General features: G+C 33.1%; 1 protein-coding gene across 1 annotated transcript in view; it reads right to left on the reverse strand.

The window, feature by feature from the left end:
* LOC115886185 overlaps positions 1-21,553 on the reverse strand; it is a 127,246-nt gene that overhangs the window by 20,113 nt on the left and 85,580 nt on the right. Inside the window, exon 2 of the mRNA XM_030905274.1 lies at positions 9,272-9,418. Within this exon, the coding sequence (XP_030761134.1) occupies positions 9,272-9,418 (147 nt within the window). The remainder of the gene's footprint in view (positions 1-9,271; positions 9,419-21,553) is intronic.

Raw genomic sequence — 21,553 nt, forward strand, 5'->3', positions numbered from 1 at the left:
TAAAAAAAATAAATAATGAATAATGAACAAAACATTTAAACAAAAATAGACCACAGACTATAAAAATTTAAAACATAGTACAAGTTAGTAAGAAGTTTCACTCCAAATATGGGCACATAGTGCATACACAGTTTTTTTTTCAAATATGTGATAATTATTTTTCTAAAAGACAAAAACGTTTTTAACTAAAACGGTTTTTCCCTTTCTGTGTGAGTCCAGCCTTACGAAAATCCTTGCACAATACGAGAGAAACAAAAGAATTCCAAACAGGAAACTCGATATCCGTATATCTTTCGTTTAAAGGACAAATCGATCTCTTGTTGAAACGGCCCTATTTTAGAACCTTTTTTTTAACAATGGAGCGATAGGGTGCCGGAGGAAGTCAAGATGCGTTAGATGACCTGTTAAATGCCAATAGGGAAGAGGATTTTAGTGAGAACAAGTGGTGTTCACACTGGTTTATGCTTCCTCTGCTTTGTGCAGAAGATATTGAAACTAAATCCTCAACATTTAGAAATATATTAGATATCCTAGCAATAATTAATTTTTTTTTATTTCATATATAAAATTTTAATTGTTATGTATTTTTTAATCATGCGACATGGTCCAAAGACAGGTTTCTGCCTAATATGTTTTTCATATACCACACTATCAGCTCTGCGAAATAGGAAAAGTAGTTTTTCAAAGGAACGCTTATCAGGAAGATTCCTATTTGGATATCTTTGAGCATAAACCCTTCAGGCCAACAAGCAATTGTTCTCACAAAATAAAATCACTAGTAACATATGCATTCCTTCCCCCAGCAGATACTGCTTCATTTTTCTTGATAAAATAATAAATACTTACTTATTAATATTATTGTAGGTAAATTAAATAAAAATAACCAGTTATAAATTTAAATAAAGTCGATAAACTAATGTTGGTTTGGTTTGGTTGGAAGTGAAGAAAATAAATTTGCCTTAATTGGTTCTTTTATAGATAATCCAATATATCTACAAGTCATCGTAATATAGAATACTAAGAACTACTTCTTTATTTTTCTTGACAAAATAATAAATGCTTACTTATTAAAGTATTGTAGGTAAATTAAATAAAAGTAAACTGTTATAAATTTAAATAAAGTCCATTAACTAATGCCGATTTTGAAAATAGCTACTAACTGTCACTAGAAAATTGCCATTGCGACACCAGCCATCTCGATTACAGTTTTATTGAAAAATCGCTTTTTATTCAAAATCTGAGCCTGATAGGTATAGGAAACCCTAATATAGTTTGAGAGAGCATTTAAATCTGCTTCGACTTATTTAAAAAAATACATAGTGTTGCATTTAAAATAACGAAGTTGTTATGTAAAATAAATATTTAAAATTGACCAGCAATTTTTGATACCCCTGTATACATTTAAGGAAGCAATCAAATTTTTTAATAAACTTTATTTCTCTGGTTTGAAAGTCAGCACCATAATTAATTCTGAAAAATAATGTACAAGGTGTTGACAAACCTTTTTATTATAGCATGCATATTTAAATATCTTTAAATAACTCAAAAACCAAAGCTTTTAGAAATATTAAACCCTTATAATAAATGCCTTATTTTATGTCCAAGAATCCAAAAATGAAATAAAATACCGGGTGTTCCATAAGAAAAAATATAACTTTGGTATGGATCTTAGTTCTGACTCACTCTGTACATTTCAAAATAGTTTTAAATTATGCACATTGCTTTCCTACATATACCCATAAAATAGTTTGTTTCTACATCTTTCCGTTTTCGTATAATGAACCGAGGCGAATGAGGTGCGCCACCCTGTATATACATAAGTATGAAATACATAATATGTAGTAAACTATGCACATTCAAGCTACTTCGTATTTACACAAGACACAATGATTCTATTAATAGCAATTAAAAAGAGATGATAATTATATTTAAATTATTACTCCTTGATGATTTCATGATGATTCAATAATGTTCTTTTGGTGTTAATTATATACCTAATAGGATTTAAATGAATCATTTTATTTTATTTATTTAATTAAGTCCTTTTTCATAAATATTTATGGTCGAAAATAAGTACGATTAAGTAGCACATAAAATAAAGTAATTTTTATTGGACAACTTCTTGTCATGTAGCATACGATTGAAAAAAAAACAGCGTCAAAATTGGTTTGGAAATAAAGTACCCTGTCTTTTTATATGTTAATTATTGTTAATTTAGAGAAAAAATCATCCAATTTGGACGACAGCTGAATTCGTAAGTATAGGCAGTTTTTCCTCCGTTCATACTGTCATTGAGGCTACACATATCATATTGCTTTATGTTATACCATTCTTTTTAAGAACCAAGCAAAGTTCATTCAATGAAGGGTACCACTTTGCGACCTCTCTCTAACCCTTCTACCAAGCATATTTCCCAAACGGCGAACATGATGGGCAGTTCATAGTAGTCTATAGTTCACAATAATCATCAAAGCCGCTTTGTCATATTAAAAAATAACTTAAAAAAGAAATGATAACTGAAAAAATTGCAAATTGTTGGTGGCAAGTTCATTTCGGTCTTAAAGCTCAGTCAAAATGCTCCAGAGACGTGGTTCTGACCGTAAAATTATATTTTAAGAAAATTTACACACGAAATTATTGCACAGAGTGTTTTAAAGTTAGGGTAGAAAACCAACCCCTCGATTAACCCTGTATAATATGCTAAATACTAAAGTTTACAAGATACTGAGTTTACGAATTAAAGTTGACATAATTATATACAGCTTGCTAAAAAATTTATAAAAATAGAGCTAACAATAACAAAAATATAACATTTTAAATTTGACCGAAAGTTTCTCCGTTGCGTTTTTTTTGCATCTGAGTGTATTTTATACAGGGTGTCCCAAAAATAAGTGCAAGTATTTTAAGGGGTGGTAGATCTCGATAAAAGAAACTTATTTTCTCTTTATCGTTTTTCAAATAAGTCCATAATAAATAATAACGGAGTTATTTTACTTTGAAAATTTCTAAAAAAAATGATTTTTGCTAAAATTTTGAGAACCACTGGATCTTTTCTGGATTTTCTTTCTTGTAAATTTAATCTAATACCTATGTTGCCATAATACTTATTATCAAGAAATTATATTTTTTAACTAAAAAAAATTCTTTTGAAATTTTTTTTGCGAAAAAAACCTTATAGGCGTGTTTCTGGGGTTGAACTTTATTACCAGTTAAAATACATGCACTCATTTCTGGGACACACTGTATAAATTTAATAAAAGCTAAAATCTTTTGAATATTTTCCACCCTGCACGTCTTTAAATTGCTTTTAGTCAGGTGTGTAGGCCATATTGCACGTGCGGTGGCGGCATCCAAAATGGCTACTTCCGCCGCGCGTCGTACTCAAATTACAAACGTTTTACATGTCTCCCTTATGGCCGTATTTACGTGCTCAAAATAATGGTTTAAAGTTAGTCTTGGACTGGTGAAACGGCGTCGTGAGTCTTCTACGAATTACATTTATTCTACAATTAATTTTCAGAAAAAAAAAACTGGATACAGTTTTTGACCCAAAATGTTGATCGAAGTAATTTACTAGGAAATAAAATGAAATTGTTTGGAAAATATACCGGATGGTGCATCGTCGTTGGAAACAGAGCTGCAATCACGCAGAAAATTAAGGCTGTATTCTGTTGCAAAAGCAGGCGAACCAGACCGGTAAACTACGGTAAAGGGCGGTTCCTGAAAACATCGGTTTGATACGGAACGGTTTGGTAGAATACTGGAAAGGTCAAATGTTGACGTTTTCTAAATTTCAATACTCTATTATAAAATTTATCTTTTATGCACTTTTAATGTACCTATTTTCTGCTTTTACGTTTGCTTCTTCTTTTCAATGGAGTTTAATATTGAAAAGTATTTTATTAATAAACTGTTAAAATCGCTAGACAGCCCAAGTGAAGATTGGCAGGTCCAATATTAAAACAGATTAATAATAAATAAACAAATCTAATCAATATTTATATTTTTATAGCTTACAAAACGTTCGCGATTACTTGTTGTTTTGTTTTTCATGTTTTCTTTAAATGTTCCTGACTTTAAGAAACAATGGCTACATGATAAGTTTAAATGGTCCTAAAAAGTCATTCTATTTAGTTAATGAAATTTATTTAATTATCTTTACTGCCTACCTATTGCTTTTGGATGTAGATACGAAATATTATTACAAATTTTAGAAATTAAATGAGAATTTCACTGGAACTTCCAATATTTGCTTGTTTTCTGTCACATAAATGACATTGATTGACAAACAAAACCAGAAAAACCAGCCTTCTCGCGCTGGTTAGTTTGGTGACACTGGTTATAACCGAATTTTTCAGGAACCGTGTTCCGGAATAAGAAAACTTTCAGGAAACCGATAGAAACGGAACATAAAACCATAACCAACGTAAGCAACGGAATACACCCTTAGTCTTTTTTTGATTTAAATCATTTTAATGACTTTTAATGATTGAACAACCTAACCAACTGGCAGTAAGGGTCATTAAAAAATAAAAAACGAGTGGGGCCAATAAATACGGGCCAAGTAATGACGTTTAGTGCATGACCTCGCCAAAATTCTCACCGATTGCCATACCCCAGCCCCCTTTGACGCCGTTACTTATGTACAAGGCTTGGCAATATGATCTTTGAAAGACCAAAGTGTATAAAGTCGAATCATTTTAAATTGGGCATTTAAATTTTTCGAGATTTTCAGGATCCAGGGATTTAATATCGGGAGTTTGGGATCCCGGTTTGGAAACCCTAACTATCTGATCATCTTAAATCTGTGGTCTGGATTTTAATGTGTTAAAATAATGATAGAGATATCTTACTGGAAAAATCAAACATACTAAAAAGAAACAAAAAAAAGGGTTAATACATTTCTTCTATGTGGTATCGTCGGATTTTTGTCCCGATGAGCAGTTTTAAGGTGCCTGGTGACATAGAGGTACAGGCTCTCGTCTACCAATCTCAAGGTAGTGGGTTCGAATTCCACACCCGGCATTGCATCAGCCGACTATTTTTATTAAAATAAAAATAGTTTGGGTACCTAGATCGACTCAGCCTTAAATGAGTACTTGGGATTCACAATCCTGAGGTAATAATAGGCGGTTGAAGCGTAAAATGCTAGCCACATTACCTTCCTTGTATCAATCGTATACTTATGTATATTGAAAACCTAAAACAGAACTATTTTCATAGGAATAAAAACAATAACAAGAGATCAAACGCACCTTTTGAGCTCCTTTAGTATGAAAATAAAACTTAAATGGAACAGATGGACACAGCCCAAAAGTAATCTATTTTTACCTCGGTAGAAACGTAAATAAAACAAACTTTATGACAACCTTTTTTCAATTCTTATTTTAGCTCTCGGTACGTTCCCTCTGTTACAAAAAACGGTCATTAAATAGATCATTATTTCGCTATTCTTCATGTTTTTCTTTGCCTGGGAACAATTAAGAGTCTCAGGGGACTAAGATTCACAATAATAGTTCGCTTATTTCATTAAAGAAAATATAAAAAAAACTGTCTAAATATTTTTTGTTAAAGAGGACCAGTTAATATGATCCCAATATTCAAATTACATTAATTGACTGTTTACGTTGATTAATAATAGTTACTCCAAATACTAAAAAACTGAATTTTGTATGTGTATTAGACAGTATGGTAAAAAGTAACACCTTATAAAAGTTTATAAATGTTTTATTTCATTTTTTGACGAATGCTTATTTATAACAACAGAGACGTTCATTTTCATAACTTATTATTATATTACTTTCTGAGTCAAATCCATATTTATTTAGAATAATTTAATTATTAAAACAGTTAGGTACGTAATTAACTAATTTTGGGCGGAAATAATGGTGGTATATTTAATAGGTGCCCGGTGGCGTAGAGATACAGGCTCTTGTCTACCAATCTCAAGGTAGTGGGTTCGAATCCCACACCCGACATTCATCAGCCGACTATTTTTATTAAAATAAAAATAGTTTGGGTACCTAGGTCGACTCAGCCTTAAATGAGTACTTGGGATTCACAATCCTGAGGTAATAATAGGCGGTTGAAGCGTAGTACTAGCCACATTACCTTCCTTGTATACAGAACAGCTCTAGTATGGCAAGCTGTACCTTGCTACTCCCAAGGCGTTAAACGCTATATACGGGAGCTATTATTATTATTATGTTTAATTGGTATACTCATTTAGAAAGATTTAAATAGTTTTCTTTTTGTAAACAAATGCTTTAAAAAAATCTAAAATGTCAATATTCCACGGGTATAGTGATAAATTAGGTCTAAATTATAAGAAAATGCATTTTCTACGAAAACTTAAAGAGATAGGTAAAAAATGGTATAATATAATTTGATAGACAATTAAATTGTTCATCTGATTCTCCTAAACTATACAGGGTGTTCCATTTAAATTAAACAAGTTATTGCCGTTTAAAGCTAGAAATTATTTAATAATTTTTTGGACACTCTGTACGAGGTAGTATAATTTTTATTTTTGCAACAAAATATTTGATCAATAAATAATCTTCAGTAAATATTAAGTATTAAAAACTTTGATACGTTTGGGGAAATGGAAACCTTAATTTTTTTACTGCAATTTTACAAAATTGAAAATATTTCAAAAACGGTAAGATTTAAGTGTGATAAACCTTAATCAAATTTACCTTTGTTTCATTTGTGAAATCTAAAAATAGAATAATATACAGGGTGTTCCTTCTTGTAAAAATATTTTTAAATTGTAGCTCTAATAGTCATTCAACGAATGAAATCGAAATTATATTGCCATAGAAACGTTTTTTGATAGGTTTTTAGGAATTTCTAGGAAAAATTCACCATATTTTCTATTTTAATAATTTGGGATTAACCAAACAAGCAAACATTTTCATGAAGAATAATCAATAATAAAAAGGTTTTTCCTCTTGTAAAGACAATCTGGGGACATACTGTAGAGAACATAGAGTATTCTCTTATAATTTGATAACTTTCATATTAATCGAATACAAAGGTATGTTGCACCCAGTTCGTATGGTACTTGAAAAAACTATTGTTTTGTTTCGGGTACCATTTCTTATCTCTGTCTTCGTCGTGGGAGCCGATGGTGAAATAAGAGAGACGACACGTAACCAGAGAAGCTAGTTCCCATCGGATGTTCTCATGGTGTCGAGTGGCATGTGGTCTAACTGCATCTATTCCATCCATCTTGTGACCCCGGGGAACGGCCTTCAGAATTTTCAGCTTTTTATTCAGTATAGCAAAAAAAAAATTTTTATTTTACAAAAATCCCAAAGAAGTGGGTAATACAGAGATACTTATTTGTAAAGGTAGGGAGAATGAGCTACGACGAGTAATCTATTAATCCAATATTTTTCTTTACTACTAGATCGCTCACGCAATGGTCATATTTTATGAAACACCCTGTATACATTTTTAAAAAAATCTTAAAATATGTAAAACAACAAAATAAAATATACGTGTTTAAGAGTTTTTCCGAAAAACTCACCGGTTTTTAAATAAAAAATATTCTAATATTTGAGGGGTGGTTTCACCCCTTAGAATTCGGGTTTTGAAAAATCCCTTCTTATCGAACCCTCTACACCCTAAAGTCAATCCATTTTCAAAAAATCAGCTTTTTACGTCAAGCGCTTTAAGCAGGATCGTGATTAATCAATGACCAGATTTTCCGAAACACCCTGTATACATTTTTAAAAAATCTTAAAATATGTAAAAAACAAAATAAAATATACGTGTTTAAGAGTTTTTTTTCGGAAACTTTTTTAAATCGTTAATTTAACCGTTTTTAAATAAAAAATATTGTAATATTTCAGGGGTGTTTTTACTCCCTTGGAACTGGAATTTCGAAAAATCCTTTCTTATCGAACCTCTACACCCTAGAATCAACTTGTATGCCAAAATTGAGCTTCTTACGTTGAGTGGTTTGAGCAGGATCGTGATTAATCAGTATGTCAGTCACTTAAGGATTTTATATATTAGTATAGATTATGTAGATTAGTTAAGCGAAAATTATAAACAAATAATTATTTAATAGCAATAAAAATAGATAAGCCTTTTATTGAATAAGGTAGCATAGATTAAAAATAGTCTAGAATAATTTTACCGGTGTACAAGGCATCATCTGCCATCAGCCTTTCAAGGCAACAAGCAAAGTTTCTCACGCCCAACACGTCATCAGGTAGTAAAATTCTGAAAGATTCGCATACGGTGCGACGTTTACCGTTAAGGAGAAGCAAGAAATCACTCACATACGGGTGGTTCTTGCTCGACAATAATTAGTGTAACATTGCCTAATGAAACTGTTTGAAAGTTCGTTCTTTTTGTGACATTAACCCAGATGTCACGCGTACCATAACATGTGTAGTACTAGTTTAGTTGAGAATACGGCTATCGCGACCTTATACATCTATTGTTTCTCCTTTTCTTGAGTAGTTTTAACTCATCATACAGTTTCAGGGCTTTGATGAAAGCCAGTATTTGAGACGATTTTACAGAGGTTAGTTCTCCATCTACTCCTCTCGTCTCGGCAACTCAGTGATAAGGTGTTCTGGTGTTTTCCCATTTTCCCCACAGAATCTGCATTCGCCGTCGTTTATTAAGCTGCGTCCACATTGCTCGTGATCCTGCTCGCGCTCTTGCTTCTGATTGTGCTTGCGTTGCTTGCGCTTCCTGTTTGTCGTGTTTCTCAAGATCTTTCGGCTCGCAAGCAACAGCGGCCACATTGTCATGTAGTGCTTGCGTTCGTGCTGTTCGGACATGGACGATACCGAAGTATTTTTAATAGCGGCTGCTAGTACGATCATTATTGCAAAACGAAGGAGATAAAGAGAAAAAAGGCGGTGTTGGATGTCTAATAATTTCAAAAGTAGATTCCAGCACAGTGAAAGTAAACATCTACGCGATTTACTAAAGGTATATTTAATATTATCAATCCAAGAACAACACAAATATTTGTAATTCGGAAGAAAATAAAATAATAAAAATCATGGTGGTATCATCATACTGCAGTAAATACCAAACCCTTTTTTTGAATTTTTTATTGCGATGTACGTCCATTAAAACACAATAAAAAGAAGCGACAGGTTTGCACTTTATATCAAGGTGTCGATGAGTAAGATAGCAAGGAAATTATTACTAAGAAAAAATATAAGTCTTAGACGACATCGACAATGAAGCTTTCTGGGTATATGACTCCTATTAATAACTGTATCAATGTGTTCCTTACCTGTATTGAGGATTCGCTCAATGACGAGTAGCTAGAAGACCTGCTCCCCAAAGGTTCTGGACTTAGGCTGCCGTAGGAAGTGGTGGAACTGATGGACACTGTGTCAGCTCTGCTCCGGTAAGGAGAAAGCTGCACGTGTTTCATCATCTGAAAAGAAAAAAAGGCGTCGTTATAACCTATATTGTCTAAGGCGAACCAGACAGGTAAACTACGATAAAGAGCGGTTCCTGAAAAACATCGGTTTGATACGGAACGGTTTGGTAAAATATTGGAAATGTCAAATGTTGACATTTTCTAAATTTCAATACCTCTATTATAAAATTTATCTTTTATGCATTTTTAATGTACCTATTCTCTACTTTTACGTTTGCTTCTTCTTTTCAATGGAGTTTAATATTAAAAAGTACTTTATTAATAAACTGTTAAACTCGTTAGACAGCTCAAGTGAAGATTTGCAGGTCCAATATTAAAACAGATCAGCAATAAATAAACAAATCTAATCAATATTTATATTTTTATAGCTTACAAAACATTCACTATTAGTTGTTATCTTGTTTTTCATGTTTCCTTTAAATGTTCCTGACTTTAAGAAACAATGGCTGCAGGATAAGTTTAAATGGTCCTAAAAAGTCATTCTATTTAGTTAATGAAATTTATTTACCTTTACTGCCTACCTCCATTGCTTTTAGATGTAAATAAATTCATTATTACAAATTTTAGATATTGAATGAGAATTTCACTCGAACTTCCAATATTTGCTTGATTTCTGTCACATAAATGACATTGATTGACAACAAAATCAGAAAAACCAGCCTTCTCGCGCTTCACGCTGGTTAGTTTGATGACAGTTATAACCGAATTTTTCAGGAACCGTGTTCCATGACTGTGTTCCGTAATAAGAAAATTTTCAGGAAACCGATAGAAACGGAACATAAAACCATAACCAAGGTAAGCAACGGAATACACCCTAATAGAGTTAAAAAATCACTAAAACTCGTCCAGTCGTTCTTAAGTTATGGAGGAGCAGCTTCTAAGGAAGGAGCATATCAAAAATCTTAGGTCCACCGCGATGGGACTCAAATATGGCCGGCTTAAATTCCGGTTTATCAGTGTCGTTCTAATTTTATTTAAAAAATGTAAAACTATGGTGTAGGGTAGACTCAATAATTTTTATTTTTATTTTACGTTGTGAATAAATGTTGGTAGTTATTAAAATTGTTATAAAAACATATTATTATAATAAAAATAGATAAGTTTCAATAATTATTTATTAACACAAACGTCCGATACGCTACTGAAGCAGGTAAGTCAAATTGACGTATCTAAATTCTTTGACATCTAATCTTTGACAAGTAGTAAATAAAAGCAAAAATGCAAGAAAAAATATATAATTAGTTAATTTAAGTGAATTTCATAAATAATCGGTTTACTACACGTATATGTATATTATATAGTCACTTACTAGCGAAAAGTTGTTCCATTATTTCACTCGATTTTTGTCGAGATCTACCGCACGCTACACAACCAACTATTTTACAGTCTTTTTCGATAAATCGCGATAGTGTCATTGCTAATATAAGTTCTGTCACAATTTCCATCTAGATTTACTACCTTTATACAACTATCAGTAGTAAAATAAATAATAAATAACATAAAATAAGCTCCGTAAAGACTGACAAATCCACAAAATTTCAAATCAAATTCAAATGTGTCAAATGAATCGTCAAACAGAACTGTCAAGGATCCCCACCCTAGAGTCCTTTTTCCGCCCACCATGCATGAATACATGAATAACATTATGCTCCTTCCTTTTATGAATGGTTTAACTAACCTGACTTTGTTATATAAAATTTGAACTACCTACTAATATCTAAAGCCAAATCCGTGGTATTTCCCATTAATTCTCTGATTATTATTAATTTACCTACATAGGCGTAATCAATGCAAATAAACGAATAGCATACATTTCGTATATAGTAAGTGGATTTCAAGTTTTTCGCCTGTAATTACCGTTGCAGCTAACCAGATCAGTGATATATGTTGGACAGGCAAAAAATGCGCTATTTAGATTTCATTTCCTTCGATTGGACGCCTTCAGAAAATTGTGCAACTTCCTTATGCTGTCACTTTACGTATAATTTACCCATTCAGCTTTCAATTATGGATCCTGTATATCTGTATAACACATATAATTAGATACTCAGATGCAAAAAAGACGCAACGGAGAAATTTTTGGTCAAATTTATATTTTTGTTATTTTTAGCCCTATTTTCATGAATTTTTTAGCAAGCTGTACATAATTATATCGTTAATTAAGTTTTTTATAAACTTTTGTATTTGGCATATTATACAGGGTTAATCGAGGGGTTGTTTTTTACACTAACTTTAAAACACCCTGTGCAATTTCGTGTGTGAATTTTCCTAAAATATAATTTTACGGTCAGAACCATGACTTTGGAGCATTTTATTTTGGTTTGGTTTGGTTTGGCATGGTTCAGACCGTAAAATTATATTTTAGGAAAATTTACACACGAAATTATTGCACCGGGTGTTTTAAAGTTAGGGTAAAAAAACAACCTCTCGATTAACCCTGTATAATATGCCAAATACTAAAGTTGATAAAAAAGTGTGTTTACGAATTAAAGTTGATGTAATTATATACAGCTTGCTAAAAAAGTTATGAAAATAGGGTTAAAAATAACAAAAATATAATATTTGAAATTTGACCAAAAATTTCCCCGTTGCGTCTGAGTGTATATTACATTATAATAGTTGTCAAAGACCCAGGCTTTTTGCCAAGCTCTAAGAGCCAGTTTTAAAGGTTCATATAATAATCTTCAGGTTAATCTTGAGATTTTCTAAGAAAGTGATATTTATATATTAACCAAATGTTTCTATTTTAAAAAAATCGTTTTGGTTGCTCATAACAAACGACACTATAAATCGCTATCTAACTGGCACCCTAATTACGAACATCCAGTATATAATCAAGACGTTGGCGGGATAATTTCGGTTCTGAACCAGTGAAGCGATGTCGAACTTTGGCTCATTGTTTACGAACGAAATGGCGAGTCAGTCTTTGTCTGCTTGGGGGGCATTGCCTGACTCTTGCCTTGTTGCATGCGAAGGCCTAGGAACAAGGTCGTTGGTTTGAGAGTTATTATACAGTATGTCCCTGGATCCTCTTTACAAAAGGAAAAACTTTTTTGTTATTAATATTTTGAGAAAAATTCATTGTTCTAAAATTATTAATCCCGTTTATACTTTTCCAAAGTGCCATATGTCGGTATTGTAGCACATTTTTATATAACTTCTTTATTTTTAAGATTTTGATGGTCAAACATCAACAAAATATTCCTTATATTTAGAATAAATTTTCTCGAAAATAAATACATTTAAAATTCCGTTACAATACGGAAATAGATTGAAGTTTTGTGATTATAGTGATATATAATTATATGGTTTTGAAACAAATTCCTCGCTATTTTATGACAAATGTTGAAGCTCTGCAAGCCTTAATCAAAGCACGTGTGTTTGGAATTTTGGGTGTGGTTTAACACGACAGGATCGGGCTTTTAGGCAGATTTCTGAAATAATATATATTTCCTTCGGTCGCACACCCGCTTTATCCGACCCCTGAGAGCGACCCGAACAGTACAGCGGAATAGACTAGCTAAGTAAACGCCAACCGATATACTACCGATAACCAAAAGGTACGGCTGTTTATGCCGCAAAAAACTATATTTGGACATTCAAGGGAATCAAAATTTATAGGAAGTACGTTAATTTAAAGTACGTTATCAATCATCGATGTTAAGCAACGATATGCGCGATCATAACAATTATAGGTGACCAAATATTTTTATAGATTTTTTCTAATTTGTACAGAAGAGAAAGACCTGAAATTGATCTATTGAATTCTCATCGATCTTGGGAGATTCCAGACTTCTATAAAGTTGATAAAAAAAACTAAATTTGCATGTCAGGTTTGTTGAAGAACGATAATTTTTTGCAGTTCTTGCATTGTATTTTTCCACACGACGTCAGTTACTCACTTATCTTAGTATTTACCGAAGAGAACAGAAAAGGTGTCGGGAACAAGCAGATAAGTATGTTGGTTTTGTCTACATACAAATAACTATAAGCTTTCCCACTGTATCGGTTTACGTTAGATTACCTGGTATAAATTTTAATTCGACTTTAACAGTCTTTATGGTTTCAACTGAAACTATAACTTCCTCTACAGATATTGTAATATCTTATAATAATAACTAGCGTGTACCCGCGACTTCGTTCGCGTCGAATTAATCATTTGTAATGGCAATGATAAAGCAAAGCAAGAATTTCCATTAACATAGGTACAAACTGGATAAAATTTTCTCACATTTATGTCAGCATGAGAAAAAACAATATGGCGATATTATTATATAACTTGGTAATATTTGAAGGGTAGTTTCATCTCGTTGGAATTTGACTTTCGAAAAATCCGTTTGCCAAAAATAAGCTTTTTACGTCAAGCAGTTTAAGCAGAATCGTGGTTAATCAATTACCCAACTTTTTGGAGGGTGTTCCAAAAAGAAATATCATATCATCACCATAGTATGATTTTTTAAAAAAATTCCAAAAAAACCGTTTTAACCGTTTTTTAAATAACAAATATTGTAATATTTGAGGGGCGTTTTCACCCTCCTGGAATTTGAGATTCGAGAAACCCCTCGTTATCGAACCTCTACCCCACAGTCAATTCGTTTGCCAAAAATCAGCTTTAAACGTAAAGCAGTTTAAGCAGAATCGTGATTACTCAATGGTCATATTTTATGAAACACCCTGTATAAATATTTAAAAAATCTTAAAATATATAAAACAACAAAATAAAATATACGTGTTTAAGAGTTTTTCGAAAAACTCACCGGGTTTTAAATAAAAAATATTCTAATATTTGAGGGGTGGTTTCACCCCCTTAGAATTCGAGTTTCGAAAAAAAATCTCTTCTTATAGAACCCTCTACACCCTAAAGTCAATCCGTTTTCCAAAAATCAGCTTTGTACGTCAAGCGCTTTAAGCAGGATCGTGATTAATCAATGACCAATGATTTTTCCAAACACCCTGTATACATTTTTAAAAAACCTTAAAATATGTAAAAAAACAAAATAAAATATACGTGTTTAAGCGTTTTTCGGAAACTTGACCGTTTTTTAAATAAAAAATATTGTAATATTTGAGGGCTGGTTTCACCCCCTTGGAACTGGAATTTCGAAAAATCCCTTCTTATCGAACCTCTACATCCTAGAATCAACCTGTATGCCAAAATTGAGCTTCTTACGTTGAGTGGTTTGAGCAGGATCATGATTAATCAGTGAGTCAGTCACTTAAGGATTTTATACATATTATATTAGTATAGATGAGAATGAATATGGTTAAAAGAAACTGTTGTGAAGTATTTAGCGATCTTATCCAAATCTCTGTATTTATCTAACATTTCGGATCTCTCAGAAAATTCTAGACATATTTCATATGTACAATATGTGCTATAAATATTTTCAACCAGAGGCGCATATTCGGGAAAGGTAATGGGGGTAATTACCCTCCCAGGAAAAATTTATGAACAAGATAAAATGTGCTATAAAATAAAATTGTCACAAAAGAAGTTAATAGTACCATACAAAATAGAAAAAAGTATATTTTGCTCGACAGTCATAATATCATTCAGCCAATATTTAATTTAAATTTAGCACTTTATTTAAATATAGTCAATAACCCTAAGCTTGTCCATCAAAAAGGGGCATGTTGATGCATAGAAGACATGTATAAAGATATACATCAGATTTATTATGAAAAAAGTTTTTTTTTAGAAAATTTGACCACCCTGTATTTCAAAAGTTAAGATGTTTAGGTTTTCTTAGAATAGGTCCAAGATTCACCCCCTTAAGATGTTAGCATCTCATTAAGGAACACTCTGCAGAGTTAAATCCTCTACTGTATTACAAGTATCTAATTTTATATCTAACTACATACTTGACACTGGCAAAAATAAAAATACAAATTCAAATCATAATTTGTTTATGTCTTGATATTAAAGTTTGCAGATAAATTATTAGAAAAAAACTTTATATTATATATCTGAGTAGGTATTTTGTCTAGTTTAGAATAGTAGATTTTCATAAATGGGTTTTTTCGAATTTTTCATTGATTATTCGACACATCACAATTTCATACTATTAGCGTTCCTGCTTTTTTTCTAGTAAAATAGCTATCAATATAAATTGCTTCCAACATTAAATTTGCTATTTAGTCATGGTTTATACACGAGCCTCCAACTCCAAATTCATTACATTTAATAAGGTTGTATTAAGTATATCGATATACCGACAATATAAGAAACAAAATATCTTTTTGATAAGTTTCTTTTTATGTTTTGTTGCGTTCCTAACATTTTGCGCTGGATGTATACCATGATAGTAAGACCCATGATTACCTATGGAGCAGTTGCTTGGTACACAAAACTAGAGCAACGTACAGCAAGGCAAAACCTGTGCAAAGTACAGAGACTGGCATGCATCTGCATCACAGATGCCATGAGAACATGTCCAACAGGAACAATGGAGTTCATCCTAGACCTCACACCACTGCACATTGTCGTCGGTAGTTATGCCAATGCTGTAATGATTAGAATGGTCATTGACGGAAACAGTACTGGCAGAATTTTCGGGCCAGTAGCTTGGAACACCCTCAAAAAGAAAATTACTCTTCTCCAACTCCCAGTGGATGACATACCAAGAATTTATAACTTTGAGAAACACCTATTTCTATTTTTTTCTTCTAGGCGTCCACCACGTGAAATTTATTAAAATGTCGATATTCAAAGTATCGATCTTTTACCACATCCCTACTTTAATCCCTGATCTGTATCACTTTCACCTCTCTAACCTAATAAAAGCATCATAGACTTCACGGTTTATATTATTTAATTCTCTTTTACAGTTCGATACGTTCGTTTAATTTTACGACGATGATATACGTGTTCTTTTTTTATTGTTCCTTTTTTTATTCGATTTAACGGCTCCTTTAGTTTATTTTCCTTTTTTGGGGGACTATACAGGCAGTATGTCGTTGTTAATTCCTCCTCGTAATTGACCTTTGTTAAATGGAAAATTATTGGCCGAGTGGATTATAACGGCTTTGTGCTTATTCGCTAGTAATTGATCTTGTTCAACCAAATAGTTTCGGTTGTTCTTATTACATTTTCGGTGCTGTTGTTATATTTATCCTGGATTACTTTATTTAGCTGGTAAAGTTGAGTATGTTTCGCCACTCGTCATCATCATCATCATCAACCAGCTTCTAAAATCCACTGCTGGACGTAGGCCTTCCACGTTTGCTTCCATAACTCCCTATATCTTGAATAATTTGCATCCAGTTACTGTGGATACGCCTTTAGTCGTCATGCCATCTGGTTGGAGGACAGCCTCTGCTCCTGAATGCATCATGGCTTGGTCTCCATTCTGTAACTTTCTTCGTCCATCGATCATCGTTTAGCCTCGCAATGTACCCCGCCCAAATCCATTTTAAACTGTTATTGTTATTTTCTCTTTGGCATCCATGACTTTTGTTCTGCCTCGCACTTTGTCTGCCCAACATTGATCTTTCAATTGCTCTTTGTGTTATTCTCATTTTGCTTTGTTGTTCGCTGTTTTCTTGGTTAATGTTAGGGTCTCTGACAATACGTTATAACAGGTAGTATGCATTGATTATCGGAAGTGCCTCTTTGAAAATGTATTTCAGTTATCCATAGGTGGCCCAAGTCAGTCCTATTCATCTGTTGAGCTCGCAAGTTTGGTTATCGCGGCTTATAAGTATTTCATGACCCAAGTACTTGTAAGCAGTTGTTTCTTCAATTTGATGTAGGTTAATATATATATTCCACCGCCAATCACCAGACTGTGTCTTGTTTCCTTCATTTGTCCAGAGGTTGCACTCAATTTTTCTAACATTTCTTGGGCTACTATATAACAGAAAACGATGATGATTTAAGATTTTTTGAGAGAGAATCTTACCATAAAAATACTAGCGATCTTCGTCATGTCGACCCAGATTATGTTCATTTTTGTTCCTTTATCGTAAACCACAAATTTCGATGTTGTAAAACCGCAAGATATCGTTTCACCTAGACGTGAATACCTAATTTATCTGTGTGTGTATTGATATTGATTACCAGATCAGAGATTTGATCCTTTCACCCAGTTAAACCCACATAAAGTCTGCTCACCCAAAGGCCCAACGAGTCAGGGATGATCTCGGTAGTCAATATGACTGGAAATACAATTCACCAGTTCATTCAAATGACAGACACAACTGTCACTGTCATATATCGTACTCTCTTGTAGAACAGAGTATACCTGCAATGAAATTTTATTTCCAAAAAAGTACGCATGTTTGGTGTAGCAAAATGTGCATTTACGAAGAAATTATACAGGGTGGTTCGAACTGTATTCCGGAAACTTCGGCAACATATTCTGCAGATAAAAATAAATAAACTAGTTTGTATAAGTTTATGTCCTAAAATGCTTCGTTTCGGAGATACAGGGTGTAGAAATTTCATTTTTATTTCGATTTTTTCCAAACTAACCAGCAACCGTTCTCAAGATACTGAGAGTGGGAACGGTTAACACATGTCATTATTGCCAAAAAATAAACGTGTTGAATAGATAGTTATTTGACTAAAATGATAAATTTGGGAACTTTTTATTTTTTTAAATTAATCATAAATTTTTCTTCGAAAAAATGATAATAAAACAGTTTCTGTTGAACTTTTGGCGCCAAAACATTTGAAATTTATGATTTCAGTCTAATATCTATTTAGCCAACTTGTTTAATTTATGTCAATGATGACAGGTATTTATATTTATTATATTTCAAATCCAAATATCTCGAGAACCATTACTCGTAGTGATTTTTACCAGGAGACTTTTTTTGTGTAAAAAACGTCGTAAATGTATATTTTTTACTCAATAGTTTTATACAGGTACGGACGAAAAGTTATTACTCTTCAAACCAGTTAAAAAATATGTAGGTGGCGCCCTCTACAAGTAGGAGTCATATTGACATCAAAATCAAATTTCTCATGTCAAAAAACTCCCAGACACCAATTTTCATCTAAATATTGACGTTACTTCTGAAATTATTTGGAAAAAATAAAAATAATAATTAAATTTTAACACCCTGTATCTCCGAAACTAAGCCCATTTTAGGACATACATTTATACGAACTTTCTTACTTATTTCAATCTGCATAATATGCTGCCGAAGTTTCCGGAATACAGTTCGGACCACACTGACGCCGTTTCTTTTTCGATCATATTGTCAGTAGAATATATAAATGTCATAAATGTGCTTAATTAAAAGGATCCACGAAATTTATCAAAACCTATAATTTCATATGAAATAGTTTGTAATCAAATGAAGTATTATTTTTTCTGATACATCTTCTCTGATGCACATGCTGTCGTACGGATTCAGGGCAGCCTTGCAGTCATTCCAGTTATTGTTAAAACGGGTATTAAATATGCGTTTTCACAGGAAGCAGGATGCGTTTCATGAGGCCGCATTAACCGGCGAGTGGAGAGGACTTTCAGTATAATTAAAACGTATCAATTCGTGTTGACAGGAAGCTCGCTAACCCGACTCTGTTTTTCGATTGTTTGTCATTTCATTTGATGTCCGGTTAATTTTGTAGCCTTAAAAAAACTTTTATATTACAGTACAAATCACACGAAATTTGGAAATTTTGATTAATTAAAAATCGATAAAATTCATAAAATACAAATATTGACCTACAAAAGAGGAGTCAAAGTGAATCAATCAATACAGGAATTAAAATATGCGATATACATTCCATTTTTAAAATGAATATTCCCAAAACATTAATAGTAGGCGACAGACACAGACATTGACCAGATGTTAGTAGTATGCATGGGCGATGTAGAAATTCAATACTGCCAACCTACGTTTTAACCTGAGCTTTCTTTCACTTTGAAACGTAAACACGACAAGACAAACAGACGAGACAAAGTGAAATGCACTATATAATAATAAAACCAAGCCATTTATACGATATTTTTAATACTTTTTTCCATAGCAACTGTTAAAATTGCCTTATACCTATCAAAAATAGTAGATAAAATAGTACTTTAACCGCAGAGGTAGATTAAATGATACTTTAACAGCGAGGATAGGTTAAAAACTTTATTTCTTCTCGCACGGTTTTTTAATTGCTTCCATTTTTGAAAATTTTTGCATTCCTTTTCATAATTTTATATTATTATGTTATTCGGGATTTAAATGGAAGTAGTTTGGATATGGTGTTTGTCGCCTCAGCCTGAATATCTGTTGGTAATTTACTTATTTCGTTTTGAGCCATTTCTGGCTCCAATTCAATCAGCAATCGACACGAAAGAGAATTAAAAAATGTTGATTCAAAACTGACAACTAAAGAGACAGCTTTATTTATTTGTCAAATTACATAGAAACCAACGCCAGATGTGCGAGAGAAAACAATAGAAGAGCTTATAAACAATAGTAAGCTCATCAATATATGCTCAGACAGACAGCCAGGCGGCACTTGGGGCGCTTATGAACCCAAAGGTATCGTCGAGACTGGTCTGGGAATGCCTGGGTGAACTGGGAGCTCTGGAACGAAGGAACAGAATTAAATTATTCTGGGTGCCGGGCCACAGCGGCATCCAAGGCAACGAAAAAGCCGATGAGCTAGACAGGCAGGGATCATCGGCATCCTATCTTGGTCCCGAGCCATTACTGGGAATACCCAAATGTATGGCCCGTAGTGCACTAAAACTCTGGATCAGGGAAAAGCACAATGTCCATTGGAGACACACACAGGGGCACAGGCACAGCAAGGCTTTTATCCAAGGACCTAGCTCTAAAACCACAAAAGAACTGCTAATGCTTAGCAGGAATAAAGTGCGGATTACAACAGGCCTCTTGACAGGACACATGGCTGTCAAGTGTTACCTGAACAAGCTCAACCTGTATCGAGGAAGTCTTTGCTGCAGACTCTGTGATAAAGATCCTGAAATAGCGGAGCACATATGTTATGTCATTGCGAGGCTCTGGATCGCAAGCGACACTTTTTATTTGGGAAAGCTAGGCTACAACCGGAGGAACTATGCTCCCATCCTATCAAGGACCTGCATAAGCTAGTACAGGGCACAGGGCTAGGAGAATGGGTGCATATATAGAAGGGGGTCAAACACAATAGGCCTCACAGGTCGCAGTGTTTCCGGCAGAGGACGGCCCCTTGTTATGGGGGAAAAAAAGTATATATGATCTAGGGGTAAAACGTCGCAAAAGAAAATTTAGTTAAATTAAAATTAAAGGTTAGAATGGAATATATGCTAATTTCCATTTTTTATCGTGCATGGCATAGTTAATATAAATCCTAATTAATTTATTAATAAAATATAATTTCTTCTCGTAGGTTTTAGCAGTGGGTTGCTTCGGACGTCTGGTCTGTTGAAAGAACTTGATTAATATTTTCTAAGAGCCATATTTACAACTCTCTTTGGTCATTTGAACGTAATATCAGCCCACAATTAAACGAATACTTTTTACGTAGCTTGTTATTCTTTTATTAATTAATTGTATATTGGGCGCCAAACAGATAACGCAACAGAGAAATAAAAAGACGCCATTGAGAATAAACTGTATTTATTTATTCAGTGAATTAATATAAGCCTGTACACTGAAAAAAATATAAGTAATTTTACCAAAAAAATATCGATATATTATAGTATATTTAATAAGAAACTTGTATAAATAAAATATTTTTACATATTTTCACAAAAAAATGTAATTTTGCAAAACAGTTTACTAATTCGATTTTTATAGCAGAGAAAAACTATTGGAATATGTGGCGGAATTCAATTACCTTGGCAGTTTGATTTCGGAAAAGGCCAATATGAACTCTGAAATTCAGCACAGGATTAGGAGCGCCTCAAGAGCATTCTGGAAATTAAAAGACAGGGTTTTCTGCAATCAGGACTTGAGTACAAAAACAAAACTTGCAGTGTACCGAGCAATTATAATCCCCACCATGTTATATGGGAGCGAAACCTGGGTGCCGTACCGTCGACACATGAACGCATTAAACAACGTTGCAACAGAGAACTCTTAAGAATCTGGTGGTTCCATCATGTCTCAAACCTATCGGTTCTTGAAAAAGCTAACTGCGAGAGTATTGAAGTCATGGTTACAAAATCCCGCTTA

Source organism: Sitophilus oryzae, unplaced genomic scaffold (assembly GCF_002938485.1).
Source record: "Sitophilus oryzae breed Bouriz unplaced genomic scaffold, Soryzae_2.0 scaffold_471_pilon_pilon, whole genome shotgun sequence".
Classification (NCBI taxonomy): Eukaryota; Metazoa; Arthropoda; class Insecta; order Coleoptera; family Curculionidae; genus Sitophilus; species Sitophilus oryzae.